Source organism: Corvus hawaiiensis, chromosome 6 (assembly GCF_020740725.1).
Source record: "Corvus hawaiiensis isolate bCorHaw1 chromosome 6, bCorHaw1.pri.cur, whole genome shotgun sequence".
In the NCBI taxonomy this organism is placed as follows: domain Eukaryota; kingdom Metazoa; phylum Chordata; class Aves; order Passeriformes; family Corvidae; genus Corvus; species Corvus hawaiiensis.
In genome coordinates this window covers 24,204,310-24,224,547 of record NC_063218.1, presented here as the reverse complement: position 1 = coordinate 24,224,547, position 20,238 = coordinate 24,204,310, and the positions used below count along the sequence as shown (strand labels likewise).

Below are 20,238 nucleotides of genomic sequence, written 5' to 3'. Positions count from 1 at the left end.
AATAGTCTTTTTGCTGAAGCACTAGGCCGTCAGTATGACTCCAATGCATTGCCCTCCATGAGGCCCTTCATTGCACATTTAAAGCTGAGGAAGATAACTATTGTTATAAACATATATTATAGTATTGGCTTATCGCAAAGTATTAAGGTAGATACTATATAATGTTAGAAATGCTTTTTGCTGTGTGGATGTAGTTTTCTCTCGTTTTAGCAAGAATGTTAGCAAGTGTGAGCAAGTAAGATAACCTCCAAGCGAGCAGAGGATGAGGCCCAAGGAGCTGCTAATCAACACTTTGTCCAGAGAACAAAAGGGCCCAAAGGCTGCTCCGCCCGGAGAACGGGCGGCCAGGACGGTCCGAGAGCCGCTATCACCGCTCTGCCCGGGGGGCAAAGAGGCCAAAGCTGCAATCAGCCCTGACTGTCTGGAGAATTAAGAGATCCACCCCACCATCGCCTCTTACCTAGCGGGCCCACCCCCAAGAATCAAAAGAAATAAAACCGCAAGGCCGAAGACTACGCATGCTCTAAAAAGGCGGACCCAAGGAGTGGCCATGCAGAACAGTTCCTGGAAAAGTTTTAATATGAATAGAGAACAGACAGTAAAAATGGTATAAAAAGGACTCACCTCGAGCATCAGGCGTGCTCTTGGCAGAGCGCCAAGGCACCCGGCCGTTATCCCTTTGCTTTATTTTATGTGTCTCTTATTGTCTTTATATTAAACTCTTTAAATTCGAACAGGAGAGTGAACCTCGTTTTTCACACTATGAATCTTTATGTTGCAGATCAAATTTTTCAAATTTTCTGAAAGGCAGTGAAGCCATATTGCACATCTTGGAGGGGCTGGAAAAAATAAACCATTCCAAAGTAGCTGAAGGCAGGAGATGACAGCCATTTACCAGGAAGTTACCACAGGTTTTTGCACAGTCCATCGTGGATCAGTGCTCCAAGCACACCATGGCTGTGCTCGAAGGGAGCCTCAGGAAACCTGGTTTTGCCAGCTTTGACAGCCACTGTTGGGTTACTTCCATATCACTGGGGTTCTCGTTGCCAACCAGCATCAGCACCAGCAGTGTACCATGAGCAGCTGTGCTGGCATGGGAGTCAGGAATCACATGTGGCTCCAAAGCTACCTGCTGGCCGTAACTGAGTTAAACTTTACTGGACCTGAAGGTCACTGGTTCTGCTGCTAATGTCAAAACCAGAGGCTGCCAGCTTCTTGAGGTGCTCTGTCCTGGTTACCTACAGATAACAAGCTGAAACCAATGAGCAAGTTTTTAAAATTAGTTAGTCCTTTCTTGGTTTTTTAGGTACATTGCAAAGACGTGTATGTCTCTGGAATTACTAACTTGGTATGTCATTGGTGAGCTAGTGCGAACTCTGGAGTTTTCCATCACAGACAGAACAGACAGAGCAGCAAGTCAGAGCAAAGCAGAAACAGAAACAAAATATTAGTAGGAAACCGGTGTTTCCACGTGTGCTGTAACAAACTGGGATAATGCGTCTTCCGTGTTGAAAAGAGAAGTTTAGCAGATTGAACGGGACCATAAGCTTCCGGCATAATCTTCACCTGTACGGTAACAATCCATGTAAAAAAAGGTTACTTGAAGAGGAATCAGGCTGCAGCTGAAGACTGCAGGCCTGGTAGCGATCCCAACGGAACCGGGGAAAACCCCAAGCACCGAGCTGTGCTGTCTCTGGCGGTGGTGGAAACAGGCGGCCGCGGCCGGTAGCGTTGCCCCGCCCCGCGCTCGCCCCGAGCCCGCGCGGTATTTCCGGCCGGGGCCCGTCACGTCCGGGCGGTGGAGATGCCGGTAAGGCGGGTGGTGGGGGGCGGCCCGGCTGCTCCTGCGGGACTCGCCGACCCCCGTGGGGTGCGGGAGCCCAGCCAGCCGCGGAGTCTCGCGGCCGTCCCGTCCCTTCTGTCCCTGCTGCCGGGACTGCCCCTCACGGCTGCGGCCGGACCCGCGCGCGGGGGCGGGTGGCACCTGCCCCGCCAGGCCTCGGCGCTCCGTCTTGCCCCCGTTCCTCCCCAGGCCTCGCCGGGCTCCTCCCGGCCGGAGCGTGGGCAGCCGGGCCTGGCAGCTCTGGCTCTTGTCGCCGTGGCTCGCTCGGGGCCCGCCCTGTCGGTACGGGCTGACAGGGGCAGCGGGTGGACACGGGAGTATCGCCGGGCCCTGGCTCGCTGCGTGCGGTGGGCTGAGTTACTCTGCGCTCGCTGTGTGTGGCGTCTTGCCCCTTCACGGCAAGTGAAGTTCCGTGCTGCAGTGCTGCTGTCAGGAGTGTGAGAGGAAGGCTTTTAGGTTCTCTTTTTAGCTGATCCAGTATTCTTGTTATTTTTTAATATAGTCGATAGATTGGTAGTTGTGATGGAAGGGGAAAGAACTGTATGTAGTTCACTTTTTTCTCCCATCAGCAGTGTCTGAGTGTTTTCCCGGTAGGCAAGAAAAGCTTGTTCTCTTGTTCCCCTCCTTCTAGCACAAATATCATATGGGTATTTGTGAAATAATTTCTATTTATCTGGGCTCATCAAGAAACTAAATTTCTGATTCTGTGAAATATCTCTGACTGACAGTTCCTGCTGACAGGTTGTTTGTATATGGTTCCCTTTTATCAATAATTTGGATAATTCCACTGTGTTGTGGGCTGGGAATTCAGCTTCTTCATCTCTTGCATGCTTTACGTGATTTGCAGTTAATCCCGTAAGTTTCCGAAGCAAACAAGGCAATTTTCCATTGAAAATAAGTAATTGCAAAGAAAATATGGTAAATAACATCCTAACACTGTGAAATTAATTTTTAAAGGCTATTTTGTTGATTCAGTTAAAACAGAAATTCAGGACTTCAGTAAATGAGTTTTACTAATACTTCAAAGTATATTTTACAGTTGCATCAACACATGTTTGCTTCTGTTTGCTTTGCTCTTGCTTTTCAGCTCCTCTTTCTTTGTATTTCCTTTTTTGTTGTTTTAGGTTAAATTAATTATTTGTGCAACAGAGCTTCTTGCAGAAGGACCACCACACTGGTTTGCACTTAGGAAAATATGAAAATAATCAGGGAGTGTTGTTCTCTCTGAACTGAAAAAAAAAAAAAAAATCTGTGCCTTGCTGAGAACAGCTGCAGGAGTTGGACACTTGAATCAATGTTATCGGATGAGTTAGAATCCAAACCTGAGGTGAGCAATTATGAACTGCGTTTGGTTCCCAGGAACATTTGTGGGTAACATTTAGAGTTGAATGAGTTTACTCAGATTGCTGCTTACGTACTAATCTTCCAAGTGTTTTCAGTGGCATCTTCTAATGCTTCCATGCTTTGATTTGAATGGTAAAAAATTAGAAAGTATTGCAGGTTTTTTTTACCTCCTTTCAGCCAGTATTCTTTCCTGTTCTCAGGTTACCTTTTTTTTCCCACTGTTATAGCATTCTTTCTGTTACGAGAATAAAATAAAACAATCTGACTATTTCTTTCCTGCAAACCAAATTGACTTTACTTGGTTTTGGACAATCTGAATTATTCTGTTAGCATCAGTCAGTCCTGTTTTTCAAAGTACTCGTGTTTCCATTAAGCAGTTGGCAGAAGTGGTAGGCAGCAGCACACAGGGGATCCTGGTTGCTTGGTGTGAGGCTGCTGGACTGTTCTGGGTTCAGCTGGTAGCACAGCTGGGCATAAATTGCAAGGATGTGTGCATGCACAGCTGGCCACAAACACAGATGAAGCATGAACATACACATTATCACATACACATTATCACATGCACAGGTAAGGCATGAAGAGCAATGGTTGGCCAGTGGGCTATGGCCGTGCCCTCATCACTTGACTCTCATTCACACTCACATTCACACGTCTCTGCCAGGCCTTCTGCCCGAACCCAGGGCTTTTTAGCCAGTTTCTGGCTGGAGTATTTTTGGTTTTTTTCCAGTCTCTGGTAGCTTCCTACTTGCATTAGTCAACTAGAAGCTCACTAGCAGTGGACTCACTTGTGAGTAGAATATTTAGGAATATAAGTTAAGTAGATAGGTGGGACTGCAGCGATCAGGCATAGCAGTGTACTGACTAGCAGCCAGCAAACATATCATTTGAGTCTCTTCTCTCCTCCTTACCCCTGGTTTGTCATTTATCCGCCTTGATTCCTCCTTTGATCCTCCCCCTAAACATAGTACAATAAGATTAACACACCCTGCAGTCCTTTTTATACTGGGTAGTGAGTTTGGCCTGTTGTATAAGACCCATTCTGATAAGCTGTAATAGCTTTGTTTTCTTACCAGTTAAAATTTCTGGTTGAAGCTTTTCAAGGTGTCACTTTAGCAGTGGCTCACTAATCAGTTGCTGTGGAGTTCTGAGTTGTGTTACCTGTAATGTGCTACATACAAGTGTCTGCAATGTGTTACATTCAACACCACCACCACCTGCTGCCTCTCCTTGCCTTATTTTTCAGGTTGAATGGCCATCTCTGCATTTCCCCACTTAAAGATGCAGGGGTTGTATCACTTAGCGACCTTGCTTTTCCTGGTTTTCAGCTTTACCTCTGCAGACAGCTAAAGTCCTAGAGCAGAGGACATAGTACAACTATGAAGTACCTTTCTGGGGAGTTTACAAGTCTTAATTGAATTGTTTTTATTGAGTCTTGTTTCTAGCTCTTTTTCAGTCCATAAGCAATACAGCATGTATCTTAAACTAGTACTCTGAAAAGAATGATGATTACATGCTGGTAATTCATTACAGCCCATGTGATGTGTTAAGGTATTTGTTTCTTAACAGAGCAGCCAAAGCCCTTCCAGTCACACTGTTCAGGAAAAGTAGCTGCAAGTTTGTAGCAGCCCTGAGTAGTCTCAGCATGATCTGCAAAGAATTCCTCTCTTGCCTTGTCATTGATATCTCATATATTCTATAAAATGTTTTCTGAGTTCTGAACAATAAGGTAATTGTTACTTTTGTCTGTGAATGGGTGGATTCCCTTGGATTACTTCTGGCAGCCAAGGATCAGGACAGTTGGGATACTCGTTTCCTCATTCCTCAAATAGGAGCTCTAACTGGGTCTTGTCTTTTGTCAACTTGAGTAAGGTATTTGTTAATTAGGCTTGTTTACATAATAGTCCTATTTCCTTATGGCAGAGTTGCATTTCCTTCCCAGCAAACCCACAATAAGAGTTGGCTGTTTATTCTCCATAAGAAACAGGCCTGGTACATAAAAGCTACAGTGGCAGTTGCAGAGGGCATCCTTTCTGTAGATGCTGTCTTCTAAACCATGTTCCTCTATCTTGATTGAGGCTATTTTATACTAAAAAATTTCATTTATTTCTATATATGCATACCCTCTTTATCTAGTTCTGATTATGGAACTTGAATGTTAAGTTAGTACTATTTTCTACTCCTTTGATGTTAACCTGGTAGATACCCTTTTTACACTTTTCTCAAATAGCAGTTCAAATATCTCTGAAAGTAAATCATGATTTTATATCCTCTGGTGAGCCATGGCACGACAATTCTTACAGCCACAGATGTTTCTTCATATACCCTACCATGTGAGAAATGTATTATGTAAGAGCTAGCTGTATTTGTGTGACATCTAGATAATAACAGTCAAAGCACTATGTCTCTATTGCATAGACTACTTTGCTACTGGTTTTTGTCCCTAAAGAAGCAACCAACATACCATTAAATATTTAATGCTTGAGTAGAGGTGAATCCTCCTTTCATAGAAAGTTAGAGTTGCTTGGAGACAGTTTGTATGGACAGATGGATCTGCTCTTTTTTCTGGACTCCCTGCCCCCAAAGCTATGTAACTATCATTCTTCAGGGAACTGCTAAGATTTGCATTTTGCATGCTTTAAGGCTTCAAGGTGATTTAATACAATTGCAAGTATTTCCAGTCACCTCCACCATACTGGTCCAGTGCAGGGTGCTTTCTGCTCTTGGGGTAACTCTTAGCACAATCAAATGAATTACAGCTCTGCTCTGTAAGTTGCGTTAGTTACTGGAAAGAGGGTGAAGGGAGGTATTTTAGCCTCTCCTGTCTCTCTTCCTCAATGCTTCACAAGGAGAGATGCTTGTGATTTAATTAGTTCCCCAGAGGCTGTATGGGAGGAGGACATCCCAGTTTCTAGGTAACCAGCCTTCTGCCCTGCACCCTTCAGCTCCAGCCCCTCCTTTCTCCTCCCCCTCTGCTAAATTTTCTTTTGACCTCTTTATTTTGTTGTGGTTCACTGGTTAAATTTAGAACAGGAATGGTTTTGATTAAAGACATGGTCCCTGCTGCTCTGAGAATCTAGTCTAGCTGCCCAGCTGTCTAGTGGGAGGATAAGTTTGAGGTTCTGGAGAACGTTCTTACTCTGGCCCTCTCAGCCACCTCTATTTCAGCCAAAGCAGCTGCCTGACACTTCTTGGCTTTTGAATTATCTATTATGGGACACAAACATAAGACAATCCATCCCAGGTGGCCATATTATCATTTGTTTCTGGTTTTGTTGTTTTGTTTGTTTGTTTGTTTTTTAAAGGATCTCTAGTAGAGATTCTCAGTTCTATAAACAGTTTTTTGGGTGTTTGTTGTGGTTTTTTTTTTTTCCTCTCAGGTCAGGGATGTTATTCAAGTCACTTGGTAACACAAACGTTCTGCACTGCTTGCAGTGATAGACCCTGAGATCATCCTGTCCAACCATTTCTTAACCAGCAGGGATAACAGTTATTTACTTAGTGACAACAGCCAAGAAATATTTTACATTTTTTAATATATTCACTGTCTGCATTATTTACAGAATTTTCAGTTATGTGGCATTTCAGCAGAAGTAGTTAAAGGAGGGTGTATTCAAGAAGGTGATACGGCAAAGCAAAAATCAAGTTCTTTATATCAAAATGCAGCTGAACTTTGCCCTCCAAGGATTATATGTTCTCTTTGTATGATTCCCTGTTGTCCCATAAAAATTCAACCAGATTTGTCTGTCCCATGAAGTTTGAATCTCTTAAGTCAAAGGTGTCCTTTTGCAATATTAAAATCTATTTCAAATTCCAAGGGATGTCTTAGCTGTAGAGTAAAGCCACCTTGCATCTCTTATTGTTCCTTTGGTATTCTGCTAATATTCTGTACATTCAGTTTCCCTAACTATTCCTATTCTGGTGTCCCAAGATGACCTATCTGTTTTGGTTACAAATTCTAGCACTTTGGCCATATTGGATCAATCTCCCCTCCCTATGTAGGGATTCTACAGTCACCATCTCAGGAACATTTACCGCCCATCTGGGGCCTGTTTGTGATGCCAAATGTTATTTGGTTATGGGATCTGTCAAACTGTATCAGCTAGAAGGTTCCTCCCTTCCTGGTCTTTCAGACATGAGACCACTGGACTATTCCCAGGTGGACGCAGAAGTGCACCTGGACCTGAACTGCAGAAATGTGCCTGTGCACACACAGACAGTACAGACATTATGGCTGTGTGTCAGGATAGGGCTTTTACCAGCACACTCAAACACAAATGGCATTCCCATGGAAAAGAAGTGCCACAAATGGCCTAATCCTGTCCCTACTTATCAGGTAATGAGACTTGAAATTTGCTGGCATATCACACGTGTCCTCCCTTGGCTGACATGCATACTTGTGGTCACACATCTGTCCAGTCTTTGCCAAACCTTGAGTCCTTCCAGTATCCATCTCCAGGCCCTGGGCTTTTTAATTCAGCCTCTGGCCAGGATCTTGTGTTTCCAGATTGTGGTTTTCTCTATTTCACAGGCTACACCAGTGAATTTAATCAATGAATGTACTCAGAAACCATTTAGGAGCAAAAAGCATTAGAAAAGATGAGATAGACTCCAGTGGTGATGCAGAGCAGCAACCTGCAGCCTGTTAATGTGGTCAACCCTTATTATCCCCAGTCCCCTTTCTGTTCCCAATAGTTGCTTCTCTCCTATCTACCTTGATCCCTCCCTTTCCTTGCCTGTGGTCCTTCGCCTAAACATCCATAAGTTTTTCACAGTCCCACTGTCTCCACTCAAGATATCTTAATACATTTTACCCAGTCCCAGAATTTCTCCTGTATTCCATAAGAAGTTTGCTCTTGCTGATGAGATATGTTCTGGTAACCCATGATAACATTGTTCTATTCCTTACAAAGTTTCTGGTTAAATTTTTTTCAAGGTCACACTCAAGTTATTTCTGTACTGGCCCATCCATCAGTGTCCCAGGAGTTCTGGGTCTTTTTACTCTCTCTTATCTGCAGTTTGCTAGAGTTTGTTAGTGTTTGTGTATCTGTGCATTTAATTTATCACCTGTCCTGTTCCTAGATTTCTGTGCTGAATAGCCAATTACCAGGTACCCTTATAATTTCCTATTTACTTTCAGCTGCAAAACCATATTACGAGAACCTTAAGAAAGCATGACACAATGTTTGTAATGAGTTCTTTCCTGTATTCCAGTTGCTGTAGTTGTCCACAAAGGTACTTGATTTTGAACAGGAAGGTTTAGGTAAAATCTGTCAAGATAAAACTAACATGAAAACTTTTTATTTTCTCTGAATTATTTGAGTTGGTGATTAGTTTGCTTTAGCTTATGTGAAGGGTGGTTTTTTTTTATTCCAGATTTTAATAATGAGCATGATTCATCTCTGTTTGTTTCCTTCTGCTTTTTTCGCCCTCTCATAATTCTCTGTACTAGTTTGTCATTACTTTACAAAGCAAATTAAAAGGATCTCTTTTCTTCTGAGCATCTGTTTGTGGTTGCTGCGTTTTGCTTTTCCCTAGTGGCTTGATGTTGCTAGTAGAAGCAGCTTGAAGTAGAAGGTTTAAAGCAAAGCTTTCTTCTTGTAGGAGGCAAGTTTCATTTAGGTCTTTTTGTATAAAAATAGATGAGTCCATAAAGCAAGTATTTTATGGTGAAGTAAGCAGCAGTAGGGCTCATCAACATGAAAGACAATCCAGTAATTTAGAACTATCTTAATGCTCACAGTTTTTAGGCCCAACTTCTTTTTTCTAGTTGCCTTGCTCGTTATTCTTAACTTCCTTTTTACTTCTCTTTCTCCTGTTTTTTTTAATCCTGAATTAGAATGCATGGCCCTGGGGGAGGGACTGTCTCTTACTGCCTGTGTATTTTTTTGACAACATAAAATAGTTCCATCTTCTTACTAGGTCCTCTGGGTAATCTTAGATATAAGATGAAACAATTCTAACCTTTTAAACTGCCATCTGGCTTGTGGCCTAGTTCAAATGGCACATTGCCATCTGAATGACTTCAGGACTTAATTTGTAGCTTCATAATTGTCAGTGATGACAGGCTGCTCCTAAGGGAGGGTGAGCAGGGAGTCAAGGGTGATCCCAGCCCAGGCAGTGCCCTCATTTACCAGGGCACAATCCTGCAGCACCTGAGCATGGAAGGCAGAGACAGGTGCTGGAATCCACAGCCCTCAGCCCTGGATAAGGCAAAGTGATGAACCAGGTCCAGGGTGTATCCAGAGTCCAGGCAGGAGCAGTAGGAGATGGGGCTAGAGACACAGATGCAGTAAAAATCTGAGGTTCATCCAGTGGACAGGGCTTGAGACAGGTAAACATACAGCACAACTCAGGAAGGGAACTGAGATTAAAAGGAGCCCTAGGGAGAGAGTGTGGGTGGGGGGTCCCAGAGGAGACCAATCAGGGCTGTTAAAGCTTCAGGGTTCCTACAGCAGCAACTTTTTGAGGTAAAAGTGTTTGAGAAAGCATCCGTATTTCTAGTATTTTTGTGAGAGGATATAGCATAGAGAAATCAAAGCACAAAGTACTAAATTTTCTTTACCGTTTCTTTGATTTAACAGACTTTCTCTTGATGTAAGAGAGGCTCAAAAGGCTGGTGTGTGCCACAGGAATAATTTGGAACTGGATGCCAGTAGTTCTGAAAATTAAGTACTAAAACAACCACAGCATACAAAATAAGAACAAAATTATCTGTAACTGTTGGGTTTTAATCACAAATATACAATGAGCATATCATGATTTTTTAGTCTCTTTCTTCTGACACTGATGAACCATCTCACTGCACAGACAATTCCATCTGGGCTCTGTGTGAATGCATGCTAAAATGTGTCACAATGAGGGTAGTAGCTTTCGAATAACTATCTTGTACAGTTTCCTTCTAAATGCCAAAGATAAAGGAAGTTTGCTACATACAGTTGTTTGCTAGACAGCAGCAGAATCAGCAGAATGCAGGATCTTTGTCAAGGAGTTTCTTAGAGATAAGGAACTTGAGGTTTAACTTCTTGGTGTATTGTTATTTTCCATATTTCTTTATTCTGTGTTTAAAAAAATCCCTGAGAATGTGAGTAAAGGAGTTAATTTATTTTACAGAACTTAAAGGCAAATAAATAGAACCTACATGTGGGTTTTGAGCAGCATTTTGTCTGAAATGTGGAGTATGTGTCTTGGTGTGTTACAACTGGCCTCTTTCCATCTTTCTGAAGTTTAAATCCATACAGGGGAGGGATTTGAGACTGTGTTTAAAGAAGCTTGTGCAGTTCACAGAATTTGTTCAGTCCATTGCAAAAGTTGGACTGTGTTATCTCCTAACTCCCAGCAGCACTTCCTTTGTTAAATCAGAATATTTTAATATGGAGTGCTGTGGCACTGGTAACAGAAAAAAGAGAGTCTCATTTCTGGGTCTGCCTTGGAGGCGAAGAGGAGTCCAGCATTATACCTGGTATCAGACAAAAACTTGAGATGTTGTAAAACGGATAGAATGAGTAAACAAGGCACATGCTTTGTTGCTCTGAACTAGATTAAAAATATGGGAAGACTTTCAGGGGTGAAAAAAGTAATTTCTCTGACTTCCTGTTCCTTTTGAAATGTCAGGTTCCTTTTTTATAACTCAGGTTTTTAGGAGTTAGCCAGAAGTAATTTTTGCCAGAGCTGACTGATGTCAAGGATGGCTAGATCTGCTAGACTGAATGACCTCTCACCTCCTGAGCTCATCAAGAAACATGAGGACAGCTCTTTAATTCTGATATTAGATCCAGCCACTTGTGAGGTTTAGTACCTGTTTGAAAATATGTGCGTGCACACACACTATACAGATGTGACTGGCAACAAACAGATGAACACAGGCTGAGTGCTTGTAGCTTTACCCTCATAAACAGGGGCAGCACGAAGTGCCTGATTCTGTGTTCGAGGGTTGCTGCCTGTGGAAAACCTTCACGGATTTTTTTTGGGATATATCCCCACACTTCTCATTTTGCTTGCTAACTAGGCTGGCTTGGAGTTCATTAGCATATGACACACACTAGAAACTGGTGTGTGCCACTGGAGACCCACTGTAGAGAGAAGGATCACATGGGAAGTAGGTAAGAATGGAGTTTAATAAGAAGACAGGATGGAGTGTGAGTTAGGCTGTGCCAGACAACTGAATTGACCAACTTCCTGCTTATATGCAATGGGCCTCTTTTATCCTTCCCTCTCCATTTTCCTGTCTTTGTTCTGCCCTGATCCATCTTGATCCTTTCCTTTTCCTTACTTTGGCTTTTCCCTTAAACAACACCTATTAACTCCTGTACAATCCCCCCAAATCTTTTGTCCAGTCCCAAATTCCTCCCCAGAGAATGCATCTCAGTTTAAGTCCTACACTTGTTAGTGCAATAGGCCCCCTTGTTTTGTGTAGTATTTTGGAGAGGGTTCCTTCTGTTAATCCCCTTAGTGGGTGGGTTGGTTGTCTATCTTTGATGGTTTTAGGAGTAGCTGATTTGGATGGGTAAGGCTGTCTCTGTTCTCCCCCTTGTCATCCCAACATTGTTTCTCTGATTGTTATCTGATTATTTTGAGTAGTCATATGATAGACATCTTTGTAACTAGTCTTTTGATTGCTTTTTTTAATTTAGCAAAGGCCAACTGTCAGTTAAGTATTTAAAGACAATGATTTAAAAAAATACCTGTACCAAAGGCTGAGCATGGAAAACATTTACTCGAAAGGTTAGACCATAGTAAAGTATCAAGCAGTAAAACATTAATTAAAAAGAAATGTAGCCTAACTAGACTTACTCTGCAACAATCTAGAGCTGTTTATTAAATGCTAAAGAAATGAGAATTTTATAGGTATTTCAGAGATGACAAAGACAAACAATTCTTTCCTTGTATTAATGTAAATTGAAAAGCTTTCATTTATATCTGTGTATATTTGTGGTATTATATTCAATGTCTCCTACAAGACAGTCGTGGCTACTGGATTGACTGGATTTAGCACCTTTTTAAATGATTTGTGCTGCTTTTGACCTAATCTTCAGTATGTTTTTTCAGCTGCTGGTTCAGTTTGTTCAAAATACTTCTATTCCACTGGGACAAGGACTGGTGGAATCAGAACCAAAAGATATCACCTGTCTGTCTCTGCTTCCTGTTACTGAGACCTCAGAATGCAACAGACTCATGTTGCCAGGTAAAATCTGTGTGACAGATCTTTGTGATCCTGCCCTTCATACAGCTGTCTTTACTTCACCACTCTGATCCCACTGTCTCTTGCTGATAAGACATTGCAGGGATGGAGGAGCAAGTTCAGCAGAGTGACTGAATCTTCTCATTTAATAGTGAAGTCTGACTAGTTAGAAACTTCCTTCTCCCTTCTCTCTCAAGTTCTGGGGTTTTTTTCCTAGAAAAATAACTTCATAGGTATCTTTTAGTCTATAGTGTATTTATACTTTTATTTACTCTGGTTTCACTTTTCCTCATTAGATGATGAAAGAGATCTCACTTCTCCAAGTCACACTAACTCTTCCAAAGATGTTTCTTCATCTGCTGTCTTGAGAAGTCTCCAGGTAAATGTAGGCCCTGATGGAGAGGAAACAAGGGCACAGAATGTACAGAAACCAGCTGAACTTCTGTCAACTCCAGAAACTTCTAGCTTATTGCAAGACCTCCAGCCCAGCGACAGCACTTCATTCATTCTTCTCAACCTAACAAGAGCAGGTAATTGTCCTTCTGTTTGTCATCTGGCTGGATATGTCTCAGCAGAATGCAGGAAATACAAGTACAACTCTGTCCCTGCTGCTTATGAAGAGGAAAGGTCATGAAATTAGCTGGGCATTATTGGATATTTTAGGAGTGTTTAGTCATCAACATCTTTCTACAATGTAGAGGTCAGTGGAGACTTTTTCAGGGCAGCTATTTCATCCATGCTATGAACACTAATCTCTGAGAAGCAAAAGAAATTTCCCTCTGTTACATTATTGTTCACAAATTTGTCTTTTCTAGGGCTGGGGTCTCCTGCAGAGCACTTGGTGTTTGTTCAAGATGAAGCAGAAGATTCTGGCAATGACTTTCTCTCTCATGATAGCACAGACAGCAGTACCCCATGGTTCCTACGAGTGCAAGAATTGGCCCATGACAGTTTAATTGCTGCCACTCGGGCACAGCTCGCAAAGAATGCCAAAGCAAGCAATAATGGTAGGAGAACCCCAGATTGTGTCTCAAAAGTTGAATGTTCCATACAAGACCCCTAGTTTCATGTTGTTTTTTCCTCTAATTCTCTTTTGCTTTGTATCAGTTATGACATCTTCAAATCATCAGTGACAGAATTATACAGGACAATTATGCTTCTTTTCTTCAATATAAATAGGCTTCTCATTTTTTCTCAGGGAATGAGCTCTAGTGGAACCATCTGTTCATTGTAGCCTACTAGTTCTCCAGGACATGTAAAGAATATCTTTTTTCTGACTGCAGCTGCTTGGTTTTCAGCTTTCATTTTAACTTTTAAGAGCCTACTTTTAATACGTACTGTAAGTTATACTTTTTTTTAGCTCCACTGAGTTTGGAGATCAGTTTTCTGGAGAATACATAATTGGATTTAGTCACATGCTTTCCACCTTAATTATTTTAATAAATAATTACAAGCAAATGCAGTATCTTATTTTAGCTAAGGTGTTTTTAGCTAATAGGTGATGGTTGGCTGATAATTAAAATTGATTATTTGATATTGTATAGAGACCATTTTTACAATTTCTGGTGCATTGGCTTTCTATTCTTTGTGATAAGCCTTGTCTGGTGGCAGCTGATCTGATCCAGATGGCTCGTTTGGAATAGTTTATGGGCCTGGTAAGGTTTCAAGTCTGTGTCTGATCCCTGTTACAGGCTAGGCAGCAGCATGTTGGACATGCTAAACAGTTAGTAGCCAGATACCTGATTTACAATCCTGTGTCGTACATGATGCTGTTTTTTCTATTAAATTTGACACATCATAGTAATCTGTATATTTTTTAGATTTTGGTGGGCTTTTTTTTTTCCCAGGTGAAAATGTTCATCTTTGCACAGGAGATGGGCAGCCAAAAGATTCAAGCCCCATTCCTCATTTATCTCGTGTGGAAAGGAAGCTGAAGTGCACAGTTGAGGGCTGTGATCGGACATTTGTATGGCCAGCTCACTTCAAGTATCATCTGAAAACACACCGGTGAGCAGAGTGAAGCTATTTGTTGTTATGGCCTTGAAAAAATGTGTTCTGTATTTGAAATAATGTTACATTTTGACATTGACAAGCTGTGAAAACCTGGCATTATTCTTACAAATACTACATCTGTTGAGTGCTTTAAGTCTATTATGCTGAAAAACTTGGATTAGATTTAGATAATTTTTGCAGGTCCCTGTTGTGTTTGGTTTAGAATTTTTGTATTTTAACAGATACTCATATTTAATAAAAGAAACAAGTCAACTGTTCACTAAAAAAAGCGTTGCAGTAGCTGGTAATGAAACAGCTTTTTGTTGCTTTCCAGAAATGACCGCTCCTTCACCTGCCCAGCAGAAGGTTGTGGAAAAAGTTTCTACGTCTTGCAGAGGCTGAAGGTGCACATGAGAATTCACAATGGTGAAAAACCCTTTGTGTGCACAGAACTGGGCTGTGGTAAACAGTTCACAACAGCTGGAAATCTGAAGAACCACCTACGAATTCACACTGGTGTGTTTTAGACCTCACCTATTTGTGGTCTGCTGAGGTGGGGTCTTTCCTGAGGAATAAACCACTTCCTCCTCTGTCCTCAAACTATTGAAAATCTTACGTTGTTTACCTCTGCCCTCCATTAATGTCCATTTTCTGTCAATTCACATTGATCTATAAGTCAGGTAAATCAAGTGCTAATCTCTTTTACTACCTTGTATAATTTCACACAGGTTTTACCCTTCAAATACTGTGTGGGGATGCTGTACTCTGCTCAGACACATACTCTGAAGATTCCCTTCCAGTTGTGTGATGGAGGGAGGGGTGTGTGGAGCTAGACTGTTACCAACAGAATAGTTAGTGAACATGACTTCTGTAATTGTGTTCTGTAAAGAGGTTATTTGACATTCCTGAAAGGCTCAATAGCTTAGATAGTAGGAGCTGTACTGACATCTGCATGACTGACTAGCTTGTGTTACCTACGCTGCTTGTAGAATGACTACATTTGGGACGTCTAGGGAAATGAGGAATGCAGTGGAATGAGTAGCAAAGAAAAGTAGAAAAAAGCATTAATTAGAAGACAGCATTTTGGTGTACAAACTGCTCTGTTTGTGCTAATGCTAATTTGGGATGTTACTGTATGCTGGAGCCTGTGTACTCTCAATTCATGCTCAGCTTTTTATAGTAAATAAAACAAGAACCTTTATTTCATAGTGCTGTATTTTATACATGGTTTGTTTATGATATCTCCTCTGGAGAATATGACCCTGCCTTGTCAGTATTTTTAGAAGTTGGTGTAGCAGCCAAAGTGCTTTAGGTGTTTTTGTACTAGAAAGTTGTTTGAGAGAGGCACACAAGTTACTGCTGAAATGCCTAGCAATTTAATAGTGACCAGCAATTTAATTAATGACCAGCAAAGTTCATACTGAATATTCTGGTGGTTTTGTTTGTTTAGTTTTTTAAGCCTCAGGGTTATCACAACACTCAAACAAATGGCCCAGTTCAAGCTTCTTGGAATATTGTTAGAGATTCCCTGATGGCCTCGGAAGTAGCATTGTATTACAGTTGATTAATGTTTCAAAATAACCTTGACAAGTGTGAGAGAACAAGGCCTCCCTGATAAAATGAAGTTACAGATTATGTGGGTCACCAGCAGCTGTTTGTGCCTTCTGCCTTACTTAAACACGACCGTATGGTATGTGGTTTGTAGATACACATGGGAAAAGGCTGCTATTTTAAAGTATGTGCAGTCTAGCTAGAACACATGGTTTGGGGGCAGATGTTGGGATGTAGTTAAAAATTGTATATACCAATAATAAAATTTTGAATGTGTAGTAACATGTAGTAACAGCAGCCTTTTTTTTTTTTTTTTTTTGCATTTTTCTTTTGCACTTAAAGCTCCCAGCCAAGGTGCAGATAAAGTTAATAGGCCCAGCTGATACATGCGCAATCCTCCCTGATAGAGTGAGCATTCTGCAACCAACAGAGTAGTAGCTTCTGGAAGAGTAAATAATAACTTTCTAAGCTGCAAATGGATCATGTGCAATTAAGAGTTTGATCAGACCAAAGGTGTTATGAAACTGCGGGTATAAATAGATCTAGGGTGTCTTACAGATGGAACTGTGGGCTGTTACTTAGGTCAATGGTAGTTTTCCAAAATTTTAAAGATTTGTAGCAAGCCAGAAAGTACAATCAGGGTTTGAGACTCTGCTACATATTTCAGCTTTGTAACACCAACTGGAACATGCTGTGTTGATCCTTTTTGCTCACAGCTGTCAAATGCTATTGTAGATAAGACGCTAATAAATGAGCTGTAGGGAGAAGACTTCTAAAGGCAAAGTCACAGTAGAAACACCTTTAAAAATAGGTTTACTGTGAAAGAACTATGTATGTGTTGTACAATAAAATAGTTAAAATAGCTTGCTTAACCTCCTGTGGTCTTGCTATTACTCTTGTACAGGGGTCCAGTTAAGGACTTGAAATCATAATGTTAAACATGGTATATTGAGTACTTTAGTGGGATGTTGTAGGCAAAAGTTATGTCTAGCTTTATTAAGAGAGTGTTCAGAACAGATTAATTTTATTACACTGCTTGAGTGTAGTAACCTCCCAGTTTATCATAATTTAAATAAATCAAAAATAGCTGTGATACAGATTTCAGTCCATGAGTACAATCTGAGCCTTAAATTACAGTTCCTCCACACATAAATATAATTGACTGACCTCTCTCACAGGATTTTGGCAAGTTCTGCCTGATCTGAAATAAAGTATAGAATCTGATAGGAAGGGAAATACAGTTAATGGGATTTTTGGCACTGAGAGGCAGAAAGGGAGCAGGACCCTGTGCGTATGTGGAACAGAGCTGGTTGTTGAAAACTGCAAGTAGAAGATACATCGTAGATCAAGTGGTTTTATATTACTCTGTTAGTATGTACATACTTGGAATATTATCTAGAAACAGTGGTCCCTTGCTTCATTTTCAGTGAATGATAGTCTAAGAATATTTAAAAATAATCCCACTGTTTCCTGTAGTGAAGAGAATGCTGCTAAAAGCCTTAGAAAGCTTAGGAAGGATGTGTAATTTCCATGGAACTCTGATACACATAAGGCTGAAAGGGAGAATGGAGTAGAGATGTCCAAGCTGTTCTCAGGGACTTGGGCAATCAGATTAAGTTGTGATCCCAAAATCTAAGAACTTACTTTTCCCTTGTAGGGGAAAAACCCTTTCTGTGTCAGGCACAGGGATGTGGTCGCTCCTTTGCTGAGTACTCCAGCCTTCGGAAACATTTGGTTGTCCACTCAGGTAAGAGTATTCATCTGACATTCTGTGATCTGTCTGAGAAGAGACCTTTATTGTAGCACTTTAATTTGATTTCCTTAAGGAAAATCCTGGTTTCTACAGAACTTATGGTCATAGTGTTTTGTGGTGTCCATAGTCTGTACTCTTTAATCTGTTGTTTCTATTTCTAAATTCAAATTACATTTTAAAAATTATTTTAAAAATTGTTTCTAAAATGTCATGAGGTTGAATATCTTTTTCATAGCTGCCATTTGCTTATTTAAAAGAGAGACTCTAGCGTCTCTGTATATTAGCCACAGCCATTTGAATCTGAAATCTTGCAAGTGGGTTTGTGCCATAGGTAGGGTTTTCCTTTATTTTTTTCCTACTATGTACTTGTAATTGGACAAAGGTTTAGGTCGAAATGTATTTCACAAGTGTTTCAAAGGTTCTGCCTTCTGTTTTGATTGATTTATCTTAAATATCATCAGCACAATGAAAATGGTATGTTTGGGGAATGGGAGATTTTATTTGGGTAATAACATTTGGGATTGAATGCTTCAAGCTTGTCTTTTATGCCATTGAGCCAAGAAGTATGGACAGCATGCTTGTATTTTGAAAATGGTGAACTGCTCTGTAAAATGGAAATCTTTCCACAGTGAGAAGTCGTCATCATCAAGTCTCTCCTCAGTAATGTAAACCAGATGCTGCAATTCATTGTGTGATGGCAGGAGAGAGCTTCCTTGCCTCTGGTCGTTTTATTCTATGTGTGGGACATCAAGTATTTCCATATTAATGAGTAAATGATTTCAAATAACTTGTTCCCTCTCATCAATCCAACTTGAAGACTTTGTTACTCTTCAGACTTGAGTTTTCCAACAACTGCCAATACTGATATCTAAACCCCTTCTGTTCTAGAAGCTTATGGCCCTCCAGGAGATGAAAATATTTCTCATTTGGTTTCTACAGATAAGTTAGGACCAGTGGTGTTAACAGCCGTTTCAAAACTGTTGTTAGTTTCTTAGTTGATGAGGTCTTTTTTCCCGATTTAGTAATTCTTGGGATATTTCTTCCCCCTTTGACTCCAAGGAGTGAAGCCCCATCAGTGCCAAATTTGTGGGAAGACATTTTCCCAGAGTGGTAGCAGAAATGTGCATATGAGGAAACACCACTCCCGAATTGGAACAGCTGGCAGCAGGGAGCGAGAACAGCCAGGTAAAGAAGGGAGCACACTCTCTCTGGAGGAAAAGTGCAGGAAAAAATTAGTGGATGGTCAAAGAAAAGGAAATATGTTTGTCCTGAAAATATGAGACCACAAGTCAGTAAGAAACAAAAGTCTGTTCCTCTTGGAGATGGGGACTGGTTACCCTCCTCCTTTCTAGGACAGAAGACAAAGGTCTATTCTTGTATTGCAGTCAAGGGGCAGATATGTTTATTGCTTTCAAAATTAATATGGATCTAATTGGGGGGGTTTTATGTGGATTTTTTTCCCCTTGATTATGTATTCTTGTTGCAAGCAGCCTGGGTTTTTACACAATGTGAATTATTTAAAGAGAAAGCCAATCCTGCATAATAGAACTTACCATAGTAAGGTTCAAAATATAAATATTTTCCGTCCATTAGAGCACTGGATGCCCAAAGAGTAGGAATAGATAAAGTAGGTGTCTAGGGAAGAAGTCAATATGACTTGATTTGGGGCAGGGATTGTATCTTATATTGCAGCGTCATTGCATCATGAGAATTTTCTTTTACCCTTTTTTTTCACAATAGAGTCACTGATGGGCAGCAGTTTGCTGGAAGAATCGACAGTGCATAGTAAGAATCTCATCTCCATTAACTCTCAGCCCAGCCTTGGTGTTGAGTCTCTGCACCTGCCAGACACTGAGTCTATTATTGGAGTAGAAGAGGGTGAGACCAGCTGCTCTTTTTTCCGCCCTCTTATATGTGGTGACTGAGATGGGATTGATCATTCGTCCTTGAAGCTCACCATATTGCAGTGGGATGAATGAACATTGCTTTAACTGTGCACAGAGGGGTGGGTAGATAGTGGATGAATCCTAAAACTGGAGTTGGAGAAGATCTGCTGGACCAAGTTTCTCTCTTGCAGAGCTTAAAAGGTGAAGTCTGCTGCTTAGGTGTCACTTAGCCCATGTTGTGGAACGCCATTTCAAAACTGCTTATGCAGTCCATCTCCTAAAGCCTAAAAGTGTTTGTTTTGCTGGAGCACCTAGGAGCCCCAGCTAAGGACCAGGACCTCATTGTGCTAGGCACTGTTCAAATATTCAGTATCTTGAGCAACAGGCCTTCCTTCCACCCTTTACCTTCAGAGACTATATTCTAATACATCTCACTGTCAGAAGCTGACTTACTATATGAAATAAATGTACTACTTGATATCATTTGGTTATATTTGCTGTGTTCTGTTCCTGCTTTTCCCAGTCATTTTTCTCCAAAATTTGTTTGGTATATCAAACTCTTTAAATGAGTCTACCACATGGTGTTTTGAATTTTTTGTTAACTTAAAGGCTTTCTTCAGAACTGGCATTACTGAGAATGCAGAGTTTTGCTAAGGTACCACGTGTCTGTGATAGCCTCTATGCAAAGAGA

At 41.0% G+C, this 20,238-nt stretch overlaps 1 protein-coding gene across 2 annotated transcripts; it reads left to right on the top strand.

Moving 5' to 3' along the window:
- The first annotated feature begins 1,728 nt into the window (after positions 1-1,728).
- Positions 1,729-20,030, top strand: ZNF410 (zinc finger protein 410). 2 transcript variants are annotated; one of them, XM_048306596.1, is made up of 10 exons: positions 1,729-1,810; positions 2,968-3,170; positions 12,233-12,368; positions 12,662-12,895; positions 13,181-13,372; positions 14,237-14,372; positions 14,692-14,873; positions 17,566-17,655; positions 18,721-18,846; positions 19,402-20,030. In XM_048306596.1, exons 2-10 carry the CDS (start codon positions 3,138-3,140, stop codon positions 19,584-19,586), a joined length of 1,314 nt encoding a protein of 437 aa, XP_048162553.1. In that variant the 5' UTR covers positions 1,729-1,810; positions 2,968-3,137; the 3' UTR covers positions 19,587-20,030. The 2 variants fall into 2 exon arrangements, with proteins under 2 accessions (XP_048162553.1, XP_048162552.1); XM_048306595.1 differs by having other exon boundaries at positions 14,213-14,372.
- Positions 20,031-20,238: the final 208 nt, after the last annotated feature.

Bases quoted from the DNA above. Each gene is read 5' to 3' on its own strand.
- ZNF410 (XM_048306595.1), top strand. From the start codon at position 3,138: ATGTTATCGGATGAGTTAGAATCCAAACCTGAG. The intron at 12,896-13,180 runs GTAATTGTCCTT...TGTCTTTTCTAG, and splicing joins TCTCAACCTAACAAGAGCAG to GGCTGGGGTCTCCTGCAGAG. The intron at 17,656-18,720 runs GTAAGAGTATTC...TTTGACTCCAAG, and splicing joins ACATTTGGTTGTCCACTCAG to GAGTGAAGCCCCATCAGTGC.